Raw genomic sequence first — 19,883 nt, 5'->3', positions numbered from 1 at the left:
TGTATACGTTGTATCGTGCTTGCATTGTTGTGTGGGAAACTAGAACATCGATGTAATTTTATTCTTACTCGATGCTTACATCGGCTATCGGTTCAGCTTTTGCTTCTGCAAAGAATACTAATGCGAAAGATTAGTCGGAGAAATTCCTTGGATGCGAGAGAGAGAGAGAGAGAGGGAGAGAGAGAGAGAGAGAAGTGTATGTCGCTTCTGCATTTACATGCAGAAACAGAATGAATCGTGTATTAGAGCTGAATCCACGTTTCTCTCCGAGAACAATACAGCAGGTGAGCCTCACTAACAAACTATTGTCCGATAATCGTTCGACTCTGCCTCCTTCCAATTCGCTATACCATTAGTTCACTCTCTAACGAGACGTGCTTTACCTCTGTGGGGAACTTTAATGGTGTACTGTAGTACACAGATCGATTCTCGCATGCACGATAAACAGTAACGTGGTACGCGCGATTTAATTTGAAGTAATGAGATTGATGGAAAAAAAAAAGAAAGAAAGGAAATAGCTGCGCGTAGTCACGAACTCTGTGTAGTTACGAAGTTGTTTGCACGTGAAAATATCCCGGGTGGAATAAGAAGTAAAAAGTGTCGAAATGATGAGGGAATGGTCGAAAAGTGAGTTTTCATCGATATTTTCTCGTCATTCTGCCGCCATCGCGATGTTCTATCTGAAACAGAGTGTAATTGAACGCAGCCAACGTTCGTACGCGGATAGAACTCGTCGGACGGAAAAGTCCTCACTTTGCAAGCAAGGATTACGATACACAATAAAACGATAGTCTGGACATATTAATTAAAAAAGGTAGGACGAGCTCTGTAGGATATTCCGAGGAAACTATCTCGGGCTCCTTGATTGCTTGACGATGGACAAACGACGATGGATATCGGATAACAGCGAAAAAGAATAAGGTTGCAGACAGCGAACCGACACGGCTAAGCGCAAAGCTCACAAAAAGGCAAGCAGTGAGCAAATTGACCAACCACAGTCGATTCTTGAACTGTAAGGAGAATAATCGATCGTGGTTGGTCAATTTGTTCATCGCTTACGTTTCCGCTAGCGCTCTCGATTTCGACAGTCGGGGACAGAATCAAAGTGAAGTCGCTCGTTCTGTACATAATGATCACATATAATATCTTTTCCTTTGAAGGCTCCACTCCCGTATACAATTAATGCAAAACGTCCGATGTACCGTCGAGCTGGCGAATCGAATCTCATTCGCCGATGATTAACCACTTATCCGTTATATTTTCAATTTGCTTGAAAAGAATCGGATTCCTCAGACGGATTTTCAACTCCAGTTTCCCTCCCGCTGCCTTTCTGCCGTCCATAAGCTGAAATGGCACGGATGAGTTTTTTCTTTACTCTGTATATAAAACACCGAAGGACGGTATGCGATATTAATGAATTGTCTACTTACTGGGAAGGAATCGTGCAAGGTGCACCGGTTTTCTAGAGGTTGCAGCTTAACCATCACTGTGCCAAGAAGACTGTCGCTTCGGAAGAAACCGCTGTAACATCGTAAAAAGACAGACGGCAAGTGAAAAACGCAGATACTCGGAAGGATTGTTCTCTCGCGTCGCGAAAATTCCAGCGTACGTCGTCACAAATTGTTCAGATGATACAAATATATACAAAACACTTTGCGTCAAAAACATTCTAGAATCTGTGAGAGAGGTTGTAAGATTTTTTTCTAATAAAGACGGAAGTACGTTTCTAAAAATGCGAATATATCGAAAACGGATTGTAAGAAAAGAAAGATTCTTGAACTTTTCGAACCACAGTATCACTCACACATACACAAGCGAGTGGCTTACAGACGTACACTCGTTCAAGAGACAACGTCGGTCGGATTGGATCTTACTTAATAAATTCTTACTTTATCGCACATCGCAAAAGCGAACATAGAAAGCGCAAAACCCAACAACGCTTTTGGACACGACTTTTAATAAAGAGCGACGTTATAAAAAGAGACACGAATTTAACACCATACATATTCTTTCCCTGTCTCTTCCCCTCCTACACATATATTTACTTCTACGGCCAATTCTTAAAGGCTTCCTTTTTTTTATAATGAATTAAGAAAACGTCATATATAATGATACATCAACGCTTAAAAATGTGCTTTCGAAAGCTCTTGTGTATAATAAGCTGCATACTATACGATAGTATGGAGATGATGTCGTACCTGGGATGAGTGCAACACAGGATGGGATTCAGTGAGCATCTGCAAGAAACGTTCTTACTTTTTTATATACGATATATATAATCACATTTTGCAAAATTCTCTGTACTTTTATGATACTGTTAACGGGGTATATTGGAAATCCACCATTAGTCGTTCTTTATCTACACACACTGCTTTCATACGTGTGTCGAGTCCATTTTTCTTCTCACCAAAAGATACACCAAAGGACCGATAGTCTTCAAGTTACAGACAAGTAAAAATAAAGAAATTAAATACAAAATTAGTCGGACATAATTAGTTAGGGCAATATTTCACAAACGAAAGTTCAACGCGTGAAATTGATTAAACGAGAACTTGCGTTTACGTTTTAGAAAATTTCAAATTGTTTCTCAAGATGCGCTTTTGGAGGGAGGAGAGTATTATTCCGCTCGTTGATTTCGCAGAGTACCTTCTAGCAGAATAAACTGGCATACAGTAAGTTAAAAATATCCAAATTAGAGTGTGTTAGAGACGCTGCTGATCAAATTACCCTTTTGCCCAAACTTCACACTTCAGGGCGTGTCGTTTGAACACTCTCTGGCATTGTCTGGCGGTGCGATTTATGATCCCGTTTAAAGGGAACACTGCCTGGTACTCGGGATTGGCGGAAGTCCTGACCGTCGACGTTCTATCCGTAGGATGGCTGTCTGATGGGAATGGAAATTCGAATATCACGTACGTATCCGCTTCTCGGGGATAATTGATTCCCCTGATCACAGAAATCTCGATATCGCCGTCGTTTAGGTCCGTGCAACTCCTGAAAATAACAATCGTCCTCGGAATTAATTCTCTTGTCGCATGTTTGACGAAGAAAGGAAGCGAAGTCGAACGATTAGCGTACGTGATACCTTCTTCGAGCGCCCTGTGCGATCGGAAAGATTACAACGATAGATATCGCGCGACAATTTCAACAGCTCGTTTTATATCTCTCACGTGTCTATCTCGTATTATCCACGTGCATATGATACGCTAAATATTGACGTTTCAAATGCGATCACACGTGTCGATGGTCGGGAGGATAATTCTATACTAACTGTACTATTTGATAGGTCTTGGTCTCGTAGTGGTGCTGTGGTGGCGGCAGTGAATTGCGCTTTCGGACCCGCAACATATCCAAGTCTCGCGTGTAGCTGAGCGCGAGCCGCTCCCACTTGTTATACCCAGGCACGTCTCCCAGTGCTTTCGAGTGATCTCGCGTGGACAAACACCACTGTAACATTAAACGATCGTTTCACCGACAACCACGTGTCGCAATCCCAATGTATTATTTCAACGTTACCTTAATCTGTTTGATCAACTGGCCCTCGAGATTCTCATAAATTTGATCGTCGGTCCCGCTGGGGCCTTCTATCAAGTCGTCAGCCGACACCAGTGTGAAATTATCATCTTTCTGGGATATACTGAGTTCTACTCTTTCACGAGGAGACAGTGGAATCGAATTCATGTCAACAGGCAGGCCGGCTTTGCTGGCTTCTATCAAAGGCTGTATCCCTTTCGCCTGCCTGAGGTAGTCACGCGCCAGATCCAAGTCCCCGTCTTTCTTCGCATTTAGAGCAGCTTGCTTCAATTCACGCTGCCGTAACTGCAGCTGAATCATTTGCTTCTCCGCGCGCGACGTAATTCGTTGATTCGGCTTCTGACCTGATGAAGAGTGCAACGTGGAAGATCCATAAATATAGAGAGTATTGTTATTACGATATAAATTATATTATATTTTACATATAATAACAAAATAAGTTATATTTGTCATTGATATATATATATATAAATAATAGCACAGACCGTAGAATAATTTACATGCAAGAGTTCACTATTTTTTACCTGTTCTAGGAGGCGGTACTGGTGGTTTCGGTGACGCAGGACCCGGCGCAGTATTATTTTCTGGTACCACGGGTTCGGGTGGCTGTGGCGCAATGTTGCTCTGCGAATTGGCCGACAACGGCGGGAAACCAGGTGGAACGGGCAACTCGTCCAATGCTACCGGCTTACCGCGAGCGTGCAACTTGACAGCGTCCTCGAACTGTTTGCAGATCCTACCGTATCTACGTGCTTTTGAAACATTGCCCTCAGTCTCTGCGGCTACCTTCGTCCTCCTGTACACCTCGAGGCGCTCCTTGAGAGCGCCTGCGATATCCTCGGGACCGATCTTCGCTTCGCCTGAATCAGCTTTCAACATAGAATATTTGCGTTATTGGAATTCTATCAAAATCCTCTCCATAAAAACGATCCAAGAATATTCTAGAATATTCGGCATGAATTTTATGATACATGCATGGACACGTTTTACGTAACTCTTATTATATATTACAAACACGAATTTATGTAAGAGCCCACTTTGTTATTAGGTCTAAATCTTTGTACAGGTGCAAAGTACAAACGCGACCTCTGTACAGTTGCACTTAATAATATGAAAGGTTTATACTGAATAATAAACACAAGTAAGTACGTTTTAACGAATATTCAATCTTTGTATATTTCTTCATCGCATAAAAGCATAAATTGATGATACATTCAACATATATTCAACATCTACATCTCACCTGTAGGTGATACATCTGTGGAAGCTTGCTGTTGAACCTCGCTTTCTCCTTTCTCCGGTGGTGCCGCAGCACCCGCCGGGGGAGAAGGTAAGGTCGGGGTAGGTGGCATATCTGACAGATCGAGCTTCTCACCCGCAGCAACCGCGGCTATAACTATGTCGAATTGTTTGGCAGTTTTTGCATACTCTATCGCTTGTTCTTTGTTGCCCGCCCTCTTCCAGGCAACCGCTGCGACCTTGTACTTTTGTTGCTGCATCCTCAATTTTTCTAACGCTTCCTGGTCGACTGTGACGTCACCTGCCGGTTCAGAATGATCTTCCAGAACAACAAGTGGTTCGTTGTCTTCAGTTTGTACCGTGACTGCGGTTGGTGTTGTGACTTCAATTGGTGTTTCCTCTGTAAAAAAATACAAGATAATAAATAAATATTTAAAATGCCTATTCTTTTATGTATTTTATATATATACATATTATATATAGAATGAGAGTCGTACATTATAATGGTCTACTCTGTATATAAAACAATTCTTACTTATATTTTCATCTGTAGATTCCGCAGTAGCCGAAGGAGGCAAAACCGGGGGAATCTCATCTTCATTTACACTTCTGCCCGATTGTGCAGAAGCTATCATCTCCTTGAGTATCCTTGCACCTCTATTATATCTTCTGGCTCTGCTGGATTCATTTTCATTCTTCGCTTTTTGTTCAGCCGTCTTATAAGTCGTCAGTCTTTCTTGCAACAGCTTGATCAGTTCCGGTGAAGGACCATTTTCTCCCTTGGCTTCACGATTGTCAGGCTCCTCTTGTTCTTCTTCTGCTACTTCTAACTCTTTCACTTCTTCCGTCGCAACCCCAACTTCATCACCTGTGAGTCCTTGTAACTCTTTCTGAAACAAAGAGAAACTTGAAATACGATTCAACGACAAACTTAATTGCGATCTCTCACCAAACATTGTATCACATACCAATAGTGCAGGGTCGTCATCCCCTTCAGATCCCTCATCACTATTTGTGTCTTTCATGCAGTCCGCCACCATTTCATCCAAATTTGCACCAGCAGTGGGTTTAAGCCCAGCTATAACAATACATACACGTGATATAACATAAACGCCAACACTAAAACATTAAGCTTGCAGCAATTCTTAAGTCAGAAATTTTTAAACTTGCTCATAAAGGATATACAATCTATAAACTATCGGCATACCCCTATTTCTACGTTTGTAGCCTGTGTCATTGCCAGCTGTCAGGGCAGCTAATTCAGCTTCTAATTCCTCATCGTTGTCGTCATCTTCCATTGTATTGCCACCAATATTGTCTATACTTATATCAGGCACTTCGAAGATACCATACTATATGCGGGACGTAATCATTAATAGGAAACAAAAGAGAAACAATGCACATCAATTTATTGTACTACACAGTATTCATGTAAAACTGAGTTCAAAGGAGAGGTGAATGCGCAGTATAGATTATTATCATAGATCATCTATCAAACTTGTGGGATCGTAAGAATTAAAATTTGCTATTTTCTACAAATTATCGACGATTAATTTCCGAATACACGAAATGTGTGATTCCAAAAAATTGTCAGGCAACTTTACATCGCGCGTTTGACACCAACAAATGACATAATACCTGCTCCAGACCACCGACTTGCCTATGTCGTCCTTCTTTTTTCTTGCCAAACATGTTACGCCTTAATCGTGGGACGGTACAGCGTACGGATTTGACAGATACGTCAAAGCTACGGGAACTTGTAATCAACGAAACTACAGTGATGAATCAGTGTGCGACACGAGTAGGATTTTCGCGCGTGCGCGGCAATATGGTGGTGAATCCAGTAACGTACAGGCGTGTGGACGAACATTAGCTTTGGTGGGATCCGACTGGCAGGCAAGAAATAAGATTAAGATGATTTGGCGAGTACATGGACATTACGCAAATTAGTATATTAACGTTCGTATTAAAAGCACGGATGCTTGAAGTACAGATCGAACTACTAAGAGCCAAAAAATGAGAGAAAACTCAATAACGATATTTTACTCCTTTTAGATACTTCGTTGAGGCCGCGTATACTCGAAAATCCTAACCCATCTCGCGACACTAGCGCCATCTCACGAATCAGACACCCAAGCCAGTACTCCCCACTCCTGACGTAACGTCACATTCATATCCGTGTTCTTGCCTGAATACAAACGTCTCGAAATATTGTATCCTTTTTTATAGAATTGCAAGGCACAAAACTATGATTATGCATAGATCGATGTATAAGGAAGATATCTGAAACGGACCTCTGTTTTTTTCCGAGATAGATGATGGCCCATTCACCATCGTACTTTCTTATCGTTCCGCACGTGAGACGGTATTCTGAGGAATAAACCAAGAAGTTTTCTCGATGCGCGTGCGCCGATCTCGCCCCTCTACCTCTCATCACTGATCCGCATGAGAATTTGGAGGCCCTGTTCCTACAGGACAGTAGGATTGCTGCAAATTTGCCGGAGAAAAGACGACATTCATGCGGATTGGCCGTCAGTCGCCGTGAAAATTTTTTTTTTTCATAAAATGCCAGTCATCTCGCGATATCAGAAGGTGGCTTTAGGGTTGGGCGCGTTAAGCGGTGCAATATTATATTATTACAATGCGTACAGCGATAAGGACTCATTGCGAGTGCACAATTCGTGGACCACAAATTTTACACCCTCGGTGAAGTGGGATCACAACTGGGACAGGTAATTTGTTTTCGTTGAATGTATTTTCGATCGTCATTGAGGCACGCCACTTCTCTTGTGTTCTTCGCTTCGATTTTCAATGCACAACACGTGCTCCTCACTATTGTACCTATTCTGATTTTGACTCTTTGATTTAGATAAACCGGTTATATTGCGTTATGTTTACAGAAGAGATCCAAAGAGTTTAGTGAAGCCGATGAAAATAAGTGACGAGAACGATGAGAACAAGTATAATGAAAAATTCGAGGCGAAACGAGCGAAGGCTGTGCGACACGTACTTTTGATTCGCCATGGCCAATATCATACTGATGGAAAGACCGACATTGAGAGAATGCTAACTGAACTTGGTAAGTTACTTAAAAAGTAATAGACTCGATCATTTGGAGATTCTGTAAATATCTTCTCAAACACTCACCATTTCCTGGCTAGTTTCTAGAAAGACTCGCAGCTGCACAGTGTAGATTAATATGCAACTTGGTTTCTTATTTATATTTCCATCTCTTATATCGTTCTGAAAAATGCTTTGGTGCTTTTGCCGACTTAAACCTGCCCATGTATGTTTAACATGCAAATATATACCGAACTTATATTATTCTTAAGAATATATCTATTCTCTGTTGCTACAAAGGTAGAAAGCAAGCTGACGCAACAGGAAAAAGGCTAGCGGAATTGAACTTGCCTTATTCATTAATAGTGAGGTCTACAATGACTCGTGCTCTAGAAACTTCGAAAATCATAGAAAAAAGTCTATCAAATGTCCCAGTTGAGGATGATTCCTTGTTGATTGAAGGTGCACCTATACCTCCAGAACCGCCTATTGGTCATTGGCGGTCTGAAAAACACGTGAGTATAATTTCTACCTTGAAAGATAAAGGATTAATGTCTGTTTCTGCAATCTTATGTCTCTGGAAACGTGATCACAGAACCATACCAACTTTCGCTTGAAGCATTTTGCTTGTAAAATGAGGAACACCTTAAATTATTAGTGTGATACGTTAAAACGAAATATGAAAATAATACTTGTAGGTGTACATATAATATAATTGATGATTTCAGTTTTTCCAGGACGGGCCCAGAATAGAAGCGGCGTTCAGAAAATATTTCCATCGTGCAGATCCTAGTCAAGAAAATGATTCTTACACTCTTCTCGTGTGCCATGCAAATGTCATTAGATACTTTGTTTGTCGGTAAGCCTTCTCTACTTTTGATCATATTTTAATAAATATCCCTGTCTTACAATTCTTTACCATACGTATGTATTGAAACCATTTTTTTTTTTTAGAGCACTGCAGTTTCCACCAGAGGCATGGTTACGAATATGCCTGAAACATGCAAGCATCACTTGGCTCTGCATCTTCCCTAATGGAAGAGTAACGCTCTTTTGCTTGGGTGACACAGGGCATATGATACCACAAAATCTAACATCTAGCTAAAGATGTAAGACGGTTTGTACATGGAAAAATACACACACACACATCATCGTAACTTATATGGTATATAAAGATGTCCCAAAATTTGCAACCAATATTATTATTACAATGAAAAATTACGGAAAACTAACAAAAGTCTTCGTTATTATTTGCTTTAAGCAGTTATTTCTAAAACTTGTTTCTCAGGTTTATTAATTATTAATATATATATTATAATATATTTATTATTAATATTTACCTTAGTTTCATTTTTTAGATTTTTCCTATTTTTATTTTCTATTTATATATTTTTTTTTATTTCTTTAGATCTCGATATAGTATCAACTGCAAATTTTGGAGCATACTGAATATAAATAATGTATATGGTGCTCTGGAATTTTTTGGCCAAACTTCAGTACTTGCTATAAATAGAAATAAGGGAAATGGTCTATAATTATAGGCTATTTGAAGCTTTATTAAAATATAAAAAAAAAACAGTTATCTTGCTCCATATTGAGAACAAGTCCACTACTGTTTCGTTCATATTTTATATTTTTATTACAATTTGTATTTATACTCGTAGAATATATTATATATATATATTATATATATATATATTATATATTCTGACAAGATGTTTGGTCGGAAAATTCTAAAACACTGTGTATACACGTACATAATATGCATGCGCGTAAATACACACACATACACACACACATACATACATGCACATATCTTAGGTAATGCTAGTGTTGGCGGAATATCTTACAAATTAAACACTTTGATCACATTGCAACGAAAAAGCGTTTTAAATCTCTATTTTAAAAACATCGACGTAAGCTACAAAAACCACTAATAAAAAAAATTAATTATTCAAACTGTGTTTTACGAAATTGACGTATGAATAAATTAATATCTTTTTATCACGGAAATGGCTTACTCTTTTTGTTTAGTCGTCATCATATCAATGAAATTGCAACGCCCGTGTAAGATTGGCCGTAAAATTTTGTCAAAAATTCTTAGCCCTGTTATTCCATTCACCTTTATATTTAATTAGCTTTTATTTCTAAAATTAAAGTGTTTTGTATCCGTTACCTTAACATTCAGAAATTGCATGATTCTATTTATATGTGTGTGTGTGTGTGTGTGTGTGTGTGTGTGTGTGTGTGTGTGTGCGATTAAAATTTTCGTGCAGTTTTTTTGAAGACTTGTTCGTTTAAACTCGAACATATTAAATATATATACGCGATAAGAATTGCAGGGTTAAGAATAACACTAACATAACACAATTGTTGATGAAAAATTCAGTAAAAATAATTACAAAGAATGAAGAAAAACATCACTTATCTAATTATATTTTTTACAAATAATTGTGTAACAACTGTTTAAATTGTGTAACTATTGTGTGATCGAACAATGAATCCATGTATAATATATATTTTTGCCTTCAAATACATTTGATATTTTTTCTAATACTGCAAAAGAATTTGAGATTTCAATTTTCTCATGGTACATTTTTATAGCACCGTCTCATGTTCATCAGCAGATTTGATTCGAGCGAAAAGGGAATAACAGGCCCGGAATTTGCAAAAGCATTTGAATCAATAGAACAGATCAATCAATATAATTGCAACTGTTTAAATTTGCGACTCGAATAATTTATTTTGATTTGACCACTTAAGAAGTTCGAAGTAATACAGACAATATTTAATGAAGGATATTTTATGTAATATTGAAACGGAAACGGTATCACACAGGTTGTATAACAGTGAAATATTTATAAGTTAATCACATCTAAAATTATACCGCAACCAGCCTAGCTGCTTTCCTTGCATAATATCTTTGTAACGCTGCTTCAAATACTGGGCCTATCGTTCTTTTCTCCCAGATAGAGGACCTATTTTCCTTGTCAACGGCTTTCCTTTCGGTTACAACTTTTTCATTATCTGGTACAATTTCCTCACCATCTTGAGTTGGTGTTTTGCCATCTTTCATCCTGGAATCTTTAGTTTTTGTATTTGTGGCATGTTTATCCGTTTCCACGTCACTTACATCACACTTCTGTTTCTTTCTCTCCGGCTCTTCTATTTTCAACTTATCCGTATCCTCGTTAATTGATGAAGTGACGGTTTGATTTTGCTGCAAGTCCTCTTTACTCGCTTCGCTTTCTGGATCAGATTCATACGTTTCTATCACTCTTTGTCTGTATTGCCTTGGCTTTTTATGTTTTGCGACTGCTCTTGATCTTTCATCCGTTACATTTGTCGTTTCATTTATCGTTCTATTCTCTCTTGCTTCACCTGAATCGTCCGCTGAAATTCTCTGTTTCTCTGGTTCAGTATCCTTTTCCTTCGTCTTGCCACTTTTATCGTCGTTACTCTGATCCTGATAGTTAACAGTTTGTTCATACAGATGACGGTAGAATCCTGACATATCTTGCTGTTTTGTCACATCACCGATAGCTTCCAATCTGCTCATTTTGTCCTCCTCCTCTTCCATCTTCTTAAACTCTTCCAGTTTGGTCCTGTACGCTGATGTGACGAAGCTTTCCTTATCCGCGTACATCTCACCCTCAGCTTCACGTTCCTTCTGCACCATCCTCTCGATTCTGTGCTCTTGCTCCTTTTTCCTGCGCTCGGCCGTTTTCAACAGATTTTCGATGTACCTGGGTTTCTTGTCTTTATGCTTACCGGCATCCGCTTTGCTTTTGGTTTGCTCCATGGCATCGTATACTTCATCGTACTGATAAATCGTCGGGTCCTCGTCCAATGCTTTCTGCATGTTGAGTTTTGTCTGTTTCTTTATCTTGTTCTGCTTGCCCCCCGCCAAAATAGCCTTCTTGAACCAATCAGTGCCGCCGTCTTCGTCAGAAGCATCATCGTCGCCGAAAACATTGACGAGCTTTACTGGTTTCTGTTCTTGCTTTTTTGGCAAAATCAGACCATACCTGGATATTTAGAATATCAATATAATGTCACTATATAAGGATTCTACAAGACAACTTTTAATATTCCAATTACTTACTGTTTGTTAGCAGTCATTTTGATCCGATGTTGTCTATGCAGTCAAATTCATTATCAGTGAAACCTAACCCTAAAAAAATCTCGGAACAGTTCGCGATACCCACGAACTACCTGTAACCAAGATAAGCAAAATCACGTGCTATATACGAAGGCATCACGTGCACTTACGACCGTGATGTAAAGGACACCTACGACAAATTCGCAATTAGTTTCTGGCAAAAAGTATGTTTGCCTATTTATGATCCAAGTATTTCACACTCCGCTCCCTGCTGTCTACTTGCGATACTTGCAATCGGGTTATCGCGTATCCGTTATATCGCTGAAACCACATATTTTAAGGCGATCATTATATTTATTTGATGATAAAGATTCAAATTTATAATATAGGCGAATGTCTCTAAAATTGAAAGAAAAAATAACATTCTCTTTTAGATGAAGAAAGAAGTGTACGCGTTTAAATTTAGCGAGGAAGACGCCCATGTTGATCGCCTCTACGAAGGCAACATTTAATTGACCAATCAGGAGCAAAAGAGCAGAGATTTCTTTATCGTGATCACTGCGCAGGCGCGTGAGCAGCGGCTTGAAAGTATCGATGTGTTTCGAAATGCATCGGAAAAAGCTGTCGAGACCGCGAGCGACTTCACACGACTTCACCGCAATCGACAGCCGAATTGCTCCGGGTATGTGAAAAGTGTGATGTGCGAAAAATCTTTGTTGTCCGTCGACTCGTGAGTGCGCGCGTGCTTGCGAAGCTTTTGTTCGTTACCCGCATATTTCTGACGTCCTGTTTTGACTGAACGCATTTTTTGTAACCTACATCTTTTGTATACTTGATACTGTTGGGGATCCTCCTTGACCGGAATCCTGGAACCATTACTAAAAGAAAGAAAGAGAGAGAGAGAGAGAGATATGTAAAAAAATGTCAACCGCTGAAAAGTTCGACATGAAGCGATAGACAACGCGAAGAAGAAGAAGAAGGAAATAGAAGCGCAACAACAACAGTGGGATAACAGTGATCATCGCGGTAGCTGACAGCGGTGGTAATATGGTGGCGTAGGCCGACGGCGACGACGGCGGTGGTGGCAGCAGCAGCGGTAACAGTAGCGACGGCAGTGGCAACGGTGTAACAGCTGTAGCTGAATTTTCCGGAAAACCGTGGGGATCGAGGAAAATAATTCGAGTTATTTCGACACGCGTCGCGCACCTGCCGCGTCAGGCACACTTCGGCGACGATGAGGTCGCGAGTGCCTCGTTACCGACGCCCGCTCCGTTAATAACGCGGAAGCGAAGAGAGTGCGGATTTAAACGATTAAATATCGTTCGGTGGAAGCTCCTCCCGCTGGCGCGCGAACGGAGGATTTCTGGCAACGCCATGTCGCGCGTTCCCAGCTGATGTCTCCGTGTGTTTGACACCTCGGACGTGCTCCTCCGTGATTCTAAACGTGCCTGCGAATTGCGTAATAATTCTAGAGGGGGCGCGATCTTCATATACACATATAACGCGCATTTTCTCATGCGTAATTCGACTGTGATCCGATAAATACGTTCGAGAGAGAGAGAGAGAGAGAGAGAATGGCGGAGCTGGATGATTTGTTTCACAAGGATCAATATGTAGGCCCAGAGCGGCTGACCGATCTGTGCTTCAGACTGATCTGCGAGAATCTCGACATAATCTCGGTCAAGGGGAAACGTGGCCATCGGATACTGAGGAAAGGGTTAACCTTCCCGAGCGAGATATGCGACAAGATAATCGAATATGCGCAGCACAGCGAGGCGACCGAAGACGTCGACTGTTTCTTCTCGATTTTCAAGAACCTGACGGCGACCCGGCTGAAGCACGTGAAGATCGCCAACTGCAGCCTGACGAACAATTCGGTCCACACGCTCGCCAGTCACAAGCTCTACGAGCTGGAACTCACGGATTGTAGTAACTTAACGGAACTCTGTATCGAGCACATTAATGCCAATTCGGAGAATCTACATAGCTTAGCGTTTCACGGCACTTCAATGGTGATACCGCCGCATCTGATCACTAGTAAGAGTTTGCTGTCACTAATCTGTACCGTGGCTTGTCGCGTCAATGACTATGTTTACTTAATGGCAACTTAAGACCGATTCAGCGAATTCTGTAGTTCGTTAATAATAATGTGTGAACAGCGGAATCAGTTTCTAGCTTCTCTCGACGTGACTTTCGATGTTGCATAAATAATTATGACTATTGTGTGATATGTAACAGCAGTAGTTGTAATTTCCGGATCTGTCGCAGTTTTACGCTGATTATGCAAATGTAGATCACAGGCGTTGCTAATCTGATTTTGGCTTGCTATGCAAACATAGTCGATAACATCTAATATCAGTAGTAGTTGTAGTAGTAAGATAAACAAAGGCCAATAGGCCTGTAAAAAGCCCTAATGGCTTATGTATATTATATATAGTATACGTGAAACACATGAACTATAGATTTTCAATACTGACAGTAAATATCAAGCCTCTTTGAACTAGTGCAGCCAGTTCAGAAATAAAAAAAAACATACCTGTAATTGTTGTTCCATTGCACCTTCTCATTGATAAGTTGTGAAGCAAAAGGTTAAACCCAATCTGGTATTGGCTACAATAATCTTATTGGTCTATCCATTCTTGTGTTTCCTATCCTTTTTGTCTCACAAAAACCTTTCGTATCTTTTACACACATGAGTAATCCATATTTGCTGTTAATTGATAAAATATGCATACTTGATAAAATATCATCCCTTATATTCACAGAATCAATATTTGTTTTTTGGGGACTTAAGTTGGAAATGTGTTAGGACGGTCTGTCAGAGATGAAAATATTGTTTTGTTAGAAGCTCTCAATTCTCTTTTGGTCATGTTCTTGGCTAATTCGATAAGTTCCAATCATCTCAGAGCTAAGAAAACAGCGAAGAAGCTTCCAATAACAGAGATCATTTTCCCTATGATACCTCTTGGTCTGCGAATGTCTGTGTGGAAGCAATCATTGAAACCTGATCCGTCTCACCGACCAATCACGAATCTATTTTAGGATCAGGTAATACCTGACAAGAAAGTTAATCTACTTGTCCCGTTTTGTTCCAGACGATTCAACTTACGATTACTACAGACGTGGATATGTTTTTAAGACACGCAACTTGAAGCGCTTAGCATTAGGATACGTGGGGATACCTACGTCGGAATACGTCTTGCTTCTGGCAAAACTACCCAACCTGACGCATCTGGACTTATCGAACAGTTCTAACGTCGATACCTTCCGCTTTTTTCATTTAGTACCAAAACTTGTGTCTCTAACTTTGTACAACGTCAAAGTCAATAGCTCGTCGAAAGCCTTCGTGAAAAATATCTGTGAGCTGAAAAGTCTAAGGTGAGTCGCGACGTCGTGTTGCCTGCAATGTACGGAGCGAACGATATCACATCGCACGTTTAAAACACGTACGTTATATTAGTACTTGTATATATGGAGTATGCACTGTTGTAGGCACTTGGATATCTCGCAGTCAATACCCAAGCACGGACAATTTGAGAATCCCAATAAGGTCCTAGCTGACTTAGTAAATGGCTTACCGCAACTGGTCTCCTTGGATATCGGTGGTACGAATCTCGCGGGAAGGGGTGTAGCGGAACGTCCCAGTAGCGACACGAATGTCGAGGACGCTAATCTCAGTCAACTTTCCGACATACCGGGGCTCGCGTCTAGAATACACAAACCCTTACAATTCTTAGGTCTTTATGGTACAGCCCACGGTGCTTGTAGGAGGCACGACATACCGGCAAAAGTGGTGAGAGTTCTTTGAGTGTGTGAACTTCTAGCTCGTCGATCGCTCACACACCAGTGCATAGTGATTCGAAAGCAGGGGTTTCTGATTCCGAAACTCTGAATCTCGATAAAACTGACCGTTTATATACAGAGAATGTCCTTAAAAGAAAAAAGTAACTATTTTTTTATTCAATATTTATCTCACTTTCTTTTTGGATAAGTACAAGATGACTCGATTTTCTTATGAATAATTTTCTTCGAAACTGCGCATCGTTTCTTCTCTCGTGAAACTTCAAAACATGCGTTTTGGCTAAGAAGTATTTCTTTTAGATCACTATGCATCAGAGAGCGCGTGTATCCGTTAATCCTGTCAATATTCATCGTCGCTGTGTGATTTAGGTGGCGGGTGACGCGAACGAAGATCAGATATTAATTGCAGCTCATGTTTGCATGGACAATAAGCAGGAGATGTTGCAAAAAGTGCTGAGCGATCTGTATCATGTATTTAGGTACGAAAATTGCCGTAGAATGGATCAAGCGTTAAGCACCGTGTTAGAGGCGATGGAGAAGCACCCGGCTCAGAAGCACATACAAATATCTGGAAGGTATCGTACCGTGATCACTTTCGCAATCTCGTTTTGTATCGAGAGGCACAGTTGCGAGAATCGCTGGTCAATTTTACACGTGTGTGTGTGTCGATGTTGCAGCGCTACGTTATTTTACATAATGAAAATGAAAGAGAGGGTCGAGCTAGTTGCACGAATGAAAAGACGGATTATCAGTACCCTTCTGGCTGGTATGAGCGCGCACAGAGACGAGGAGACTATGATGCGGAACGGTTGTTTGGCATTGTGCCAATTCCGCATACCACAAGATGTGGTTCGTGTTGCTTTGACTGGTTTTTCTAGGTTTTCACATTCGCCACGCGACGAAATGCGTATCCGAAAACGCTCGCCGGCTCGACCGAATAAACCGATCTCACGTATTGTGTTTGCAATTAAGTTTGCACGCTCGCGTAGAAAGAGTCGCGATTGTTCGCCGAGATTTGCCGTAATGTATATTGATAAAACGGCGTTCGACCGTTTTCGTTCTATCCTCCCTCCCCCCTTTCCCCCCGTTTAATAAAATTGTTATCGCGCGCTTATTTTAGATGTCGAATTACGAGGCGCTCGTCAAGGTGCTGCTGCATTCGGCCAAGCACTCGGAACCGGAGAGTTTCGTTCAGAGAATCGGCATATACCTGTTGAATTCTCTGGCCTGTCAGGTGGAAGGCAGGGAGAAAAGACTGCTGGGCAAATTGGGCTGTGTTAAGACCATGTTAGAATTGGTGGAGTACAGGGTGCAGGCCGATATATTTGACGATGTGTTAGAGGTCGCATGGTCAACCATGTGGAACATGACCGATGAGACGTCCGTGAATTGCCAACGGTTCCTGGACGAGAAAGGCATGGCGCTCTTTCTCAAGTGCGTAGAGGTACGTCTTATTTTACGGAATGTAACCACGCTTCAGGCTCTTGTCTCCTCGCCAAGGTCATCTTGATTAACGACGTCGGAAGCGAAGGATCCAGGAGCCTTGATTCGTTGTCCACGTTCGTCGTTTCCCTTAAACCGGTATTTACACTCAGATCTCAAGTATAAAATCTGACTGTGAACACCGCTCTTATATCTACACCCGCATTTCAATAATACTCCCCCGCGCAGAAATATCCACACAAGGAAGAATTATTGAGAAATATGATGGGCTTACTCGGCAATGTGGCGGAGGTCGAGTACCTACGGATCCATCTGATGCAGGAACAATACGTAACTGTCTTCGCCAACCTACTACGCTCCAATAACGACGGAATCGAGGTTTCGTATCAGTTTCTCCTCTTTTCCCGCCTGCGTCGAGTCTCGAGCTCCCACTTGCTTCAGCTTACCCGTGTGACTGACCGGATGAGTCATCTTTCCTCACTCACCGTAGGTCCCGTACAATGCCGCTGGCATATTGGCACACATGGCGTCCGATGGCGCCGACGCATGGACAATAGTAAAGCCGACTCTCAACGAGGTTCTTAAATACATGGTGCAAGCTATCGAAAGTTGGGATCTATCCGCGGAACGTAACATCAATTACCGTTCGTTCCTACCTCTTTTACGTCTGTTGGATGTGTATCACACTCCTCCGTGTCAACATTGGGCAGCTTGGGCTCTCGCTAATCTCACTAACGTGTATCGTAAGTACACACGAACATTGCATCTATGCATTTGTTGGCATTATAACCGCTCGGTGAACTCTTTAGATTCGTGCACTAGACGCAAGCTCTCGCCGAGCTGCTCGGTGCAGTGAACGGTCGCCACTTTTGTGAGCGCAATTTCATGTCGCTCACTTACCTTCCCAGACAGCACAAACTTGTGGCAGATATCTTGATATATAATTTATATCTTGTATAAATGAACATAGTGATTAATTTCTTAATAAATTTCCTAAGACTGTGAGCGACACATCCAGTGCGTGGAAATCGCTCACCGAGCGGTTTTAGTACCGAATGCACTCATTGTTTCGGCTCTCCACTGTTTTACTATTATCTGAGTCGACGTGTGGTTTTTAGCTAACAAGTATTGCGCGTTGGTGGTGAAAGAAGGAGGGATGGAGAAACTGCACACAGTAATATTGGACCCCAGGCCGTACGAACGTATAAAAGAACTCGCCAACTATGTGATCGAGAATTGCTGTCATTACGATTGCCATTCGGACGACGTGAACGTATCCCATTCGTCTTTAGACGCGGAGTATAGTCTAGACGGCTAAAACGGATCTCGATATTGTCGTTTGCACGTCTCGATTATGTTGTCTCTCTCTCTCTCTCTAGACAAGAACAGACCGTAATACCGATATAACGTTAGCGGGCGAAGTAGACGGGTCGGATTAAAAATAAAACGCGTTAAATCGATTCTACGATGAGTTGATCCGGCGGAGAAGCGGAATGAAGCGCGGATGGAAAGGCGCGAACGGACGCTCAATAGTATAACTAGAAAGGTGTGTTGCTGGTGTTTGCGTGTAAGAGAAATATTGGGTAATATTTTGAGTCCGTTACTCGATCATCAGTATACATATTTATCGGATATCTTATTACGAAGGATTAATGTGTACAAAGCCCGCTTGTACTGCAAAAGGAAAGTTGAAACCGAGTAATAACGCGCGCATGCGCACAGCTGAAACGAGAGAAAAGGAACGACGGCACGTTTATTATTTGTCTTCTCATCTATGTGTATTAACTTTCTTACAATGTATGAATGTTTGCCCCCGGGGTTTCTCCTCTTCCTAATAAATGGTATATGATTTGCTCTCGTTAACCGGATTTTTTGAATTCACGAAAACAGTGAGATATACTACGTAGAGGGACTGCGTGTACATAGGAGTAAGGAAAAGCGGTAAGGTATGTTTAGGTTTAAATGTTTTGTATACTACCGTTATTATACTATTAAAGTCATTTGAAGAAATTGGCAACACCGACACGTATTAGATTACCACACAACTTGCGCAACTAAACGTATATACTTTTAACAAATTTCTAGATTTGTCTTTTGATAGGTTGGGGCAACTTGAGACAACAAAAATGTACGAACGAATAATTTATAGCGACTGTTACCAGTGTCAATGTAACGTACACCAGGCGTCACGTGTGCCCTAACGTTTATAATTGACGGGTAGTCGCGCGGAGTTTCAATCGTTCAGGATCAACGACCGTTCAGGATTGAGCGAAACCGTAATAAATACGTGTTACAAGTAATAGTTCTGATGTTATAAGGCATGTATGACGCCCGGTGTACGCGACGATGTAAGCGAGTAAGGCGCTCAATGCACACACCCGGTTTGTTCGATGTGTAATATAATATCGTCTAAGATTGCCGCATACATATGCGTCTCGTGTTTCTTTTCTCATTACCCTTGAAAAAAAAATGCTCGTAATTGCAGCAGCGGTCGCCACACAGGTTCATTCATATGTCGGAAGATTTCCTTCCTCTTTTTTTCTGTTTTTACGTGAAAATCTCAGTGATACAATGGTAATGCGAAGTAACGTAAAAATAACGATGACGATAATACTAATGATTCGTCTTGGCCTTTGAGTCGTTTCCACACACGTGGCATCTTATGTTTACCCATCCGGTTGCAAACTCGGATTGCCAAGACGCG

General features: G+C 41.2%; 4 protein-coding genes across 10 annotated transcripts; 2 read left to right on the top strand and 2 right to left on the bottom strand.

The window, feature by feature from the left end:
• Positions 1 to 1,118: 1,118 nt before the first annotated feature.
• Positions 1,119 to 6,922, bottom strand: LOC106746703 (coiled-coil and C2 domain-containing protein 1-like). 4 transcript variants are annotated; one of them, XM_014623531.1, is made up of 13 exons: positions 6,820 to 6,922; positions 6,412 to 6,662; positions 5,981 to 6,125; positions 5,742 to 5,851; positions 5,309 to 5,663; positions 4,778 to 5,173; positions 4,059 to 4,403; positions 3,517 to 3,878; positions 3,272 to 3,447; positions 2,728 to 2,994; positions 2,199 to 2,237; positions 1,431 to 1,521; positions 1,119 to 1,344 (listed from the first exon to the last, which is right to left on the bottom strand). In XM_014623531.1, exons 2-13 carry the CDS (start codon positions 6,463 to 6,465, stop codon positions 1,225 to 1,227), a joined length of 2,460 nt encoding a protein of 819 aa, XP_014479017.1. In that variant the 5' UTR covers positions 6,466 to 6,662; positions 6,820 to 6,922; the 3' UTR covers positions 1,119 to 1,224. The 4 variants fall into 4 exon arrangements, with proteins under 4 accessions (XP_014479017.1, XP_014479026.1, XP_014479047.1 ...); XM_014623540.1 differs by having other exon boundaries at positions 6,833 to 6,850; XM_014623561.1 differs by having other exon boundaries at positions 6,434 to 6,883.
• Positions 6,923 to 7,172: 250 nt separating this feature from the next.
• LOC106746729 (serine/threonine-protein phosphatase PGAM5, mitochondrial) lies at positions 7,173 to 10,245 on the top strand. Of its 2 annotated transcripts, none has more exons than XM_014623635.1 (5): positions 7,173 to 7,505; positions 7,674 to 7,852; positions 8,134 to 8,348; positions 8,571 to 8,692; positions 8,788 to 10,245. In XM_014623635.1, exons 1-5 carry the CDS (start codon positions 7,219 to 7,221, stop codon positions 8,936 to 8,938), a joined length of 954 nt encoding a protein of 317 aa, XP_014479121.1. In that variant the 5' UTR covers positions 7,173 to 7,218; the 3' UTR covers positions 8,939 to 10,245. The 2 variants fall into 2 exon arrangements, with proteins under 2 accessions (XP_014479121.1, XP_014479110.1); XM_014623624.1 differs by having other exon boundaries at positions 7,174 to 7,505; positions 8,562 to 8,692.
• A 305-nt stretch (positions 10,246 to 10,550) lies between these two features.
• On the bottom strand, positions 10,551 to 12,351 carry LOC106746724 (nuclear speckle splicing regulatory protein 1). 2 transcript variants are annotated; one of them, XM_014623600.1, is made up of 3 exons: positions 12,130 to 12,351; positions 11,939 to 12,048; positions 10,551 to 11,861 (listed from the first exon to the last, which is right to left on the bottom strand). In XM_014623600.1, the coding sequence occupies exons 2-3, from the start codon at positions 11,953 to 11,955 to the stop codon at positions 10,715 to 10,717; spliced, it is 1,164 nt and encodes a 387-aa protein (XP_014479086.1). In that variant the 5' UTR covers positions 11,956 to 12,048; positions 12,130 to 12,351; the 3' UTR covers positions 10,551 to 10,714. The 2 variants fall into 2 exon arrangements, with proteins under 2 accessions (XP_014479086.1, XP_014479095.1); XM_014623609.1 differs by having other exon boundaries at positions 10,551 to 11,836; positions 12,130 to 12,349.
• Positions 12,352 to 12,389: 38 nt separating this feature from the next.
• Positions 12,390 to 19,606, top strand: LOC106746716 (protein zer-1 homolog). Of its 2 annotated transcripts, none has more exons than XM_014623585.1 (9): positions 12,390 to 12,617; positions 15,031 to 15,313; positions 15,428 to 15,728; positions 16,106 to 16,311; positions 16,414 to 16,585; positions 16,857 to 17,180; positions 17,408 to 17,557; positions 17,670 to 17,922; positions 18,298 to 19,606. In XM_014623585.1, exons 1-9 carry the CDS (start codon positions 12,530 to 12,532, stop codon positions 18,495 to 18,497), a joined length of 1,977 nt encoding a protein of 658 aa, XP_014479071.1. In that variant the 5' UTR covers positions 12,390 to 12,529; the 3' UTR covers positions 18,498 to 19,606. The 2 variants fall into 2 exon arrangements, with proteins under 2 accessions (XP_014479071.1, XP_014479061.1); XM_014623575.1 differs by lacking the exon at positions 12,390 to 12,617 and adding an exon at positions 12,627 to 13,972.
• Positions 19,607 to 19,883: the final 277 nt, after the last annotated feature.

Source organism: Dinoponera quadriceps, unplaced genomic scaffold (genome assembly GCF_001313825.1).
Source record: "Dinoponera quadriceps isolate SergipeBrazil2010 unplaced genomic scaffold, ASM131382v1 scaffold192, whole genome shotgun sequence".
Classification (NCBI taxonomy): Eukaryota; Metazoa; Arthropoda; class Insecta; order Hymenoptera; family Formicidae; genus Dinoponera; species Dinoponera quadriceps.
Note: the sequence above shows the minus strand (reverse complement) of the source record. Positions and strands in the feature narration are given on the sequence as shown.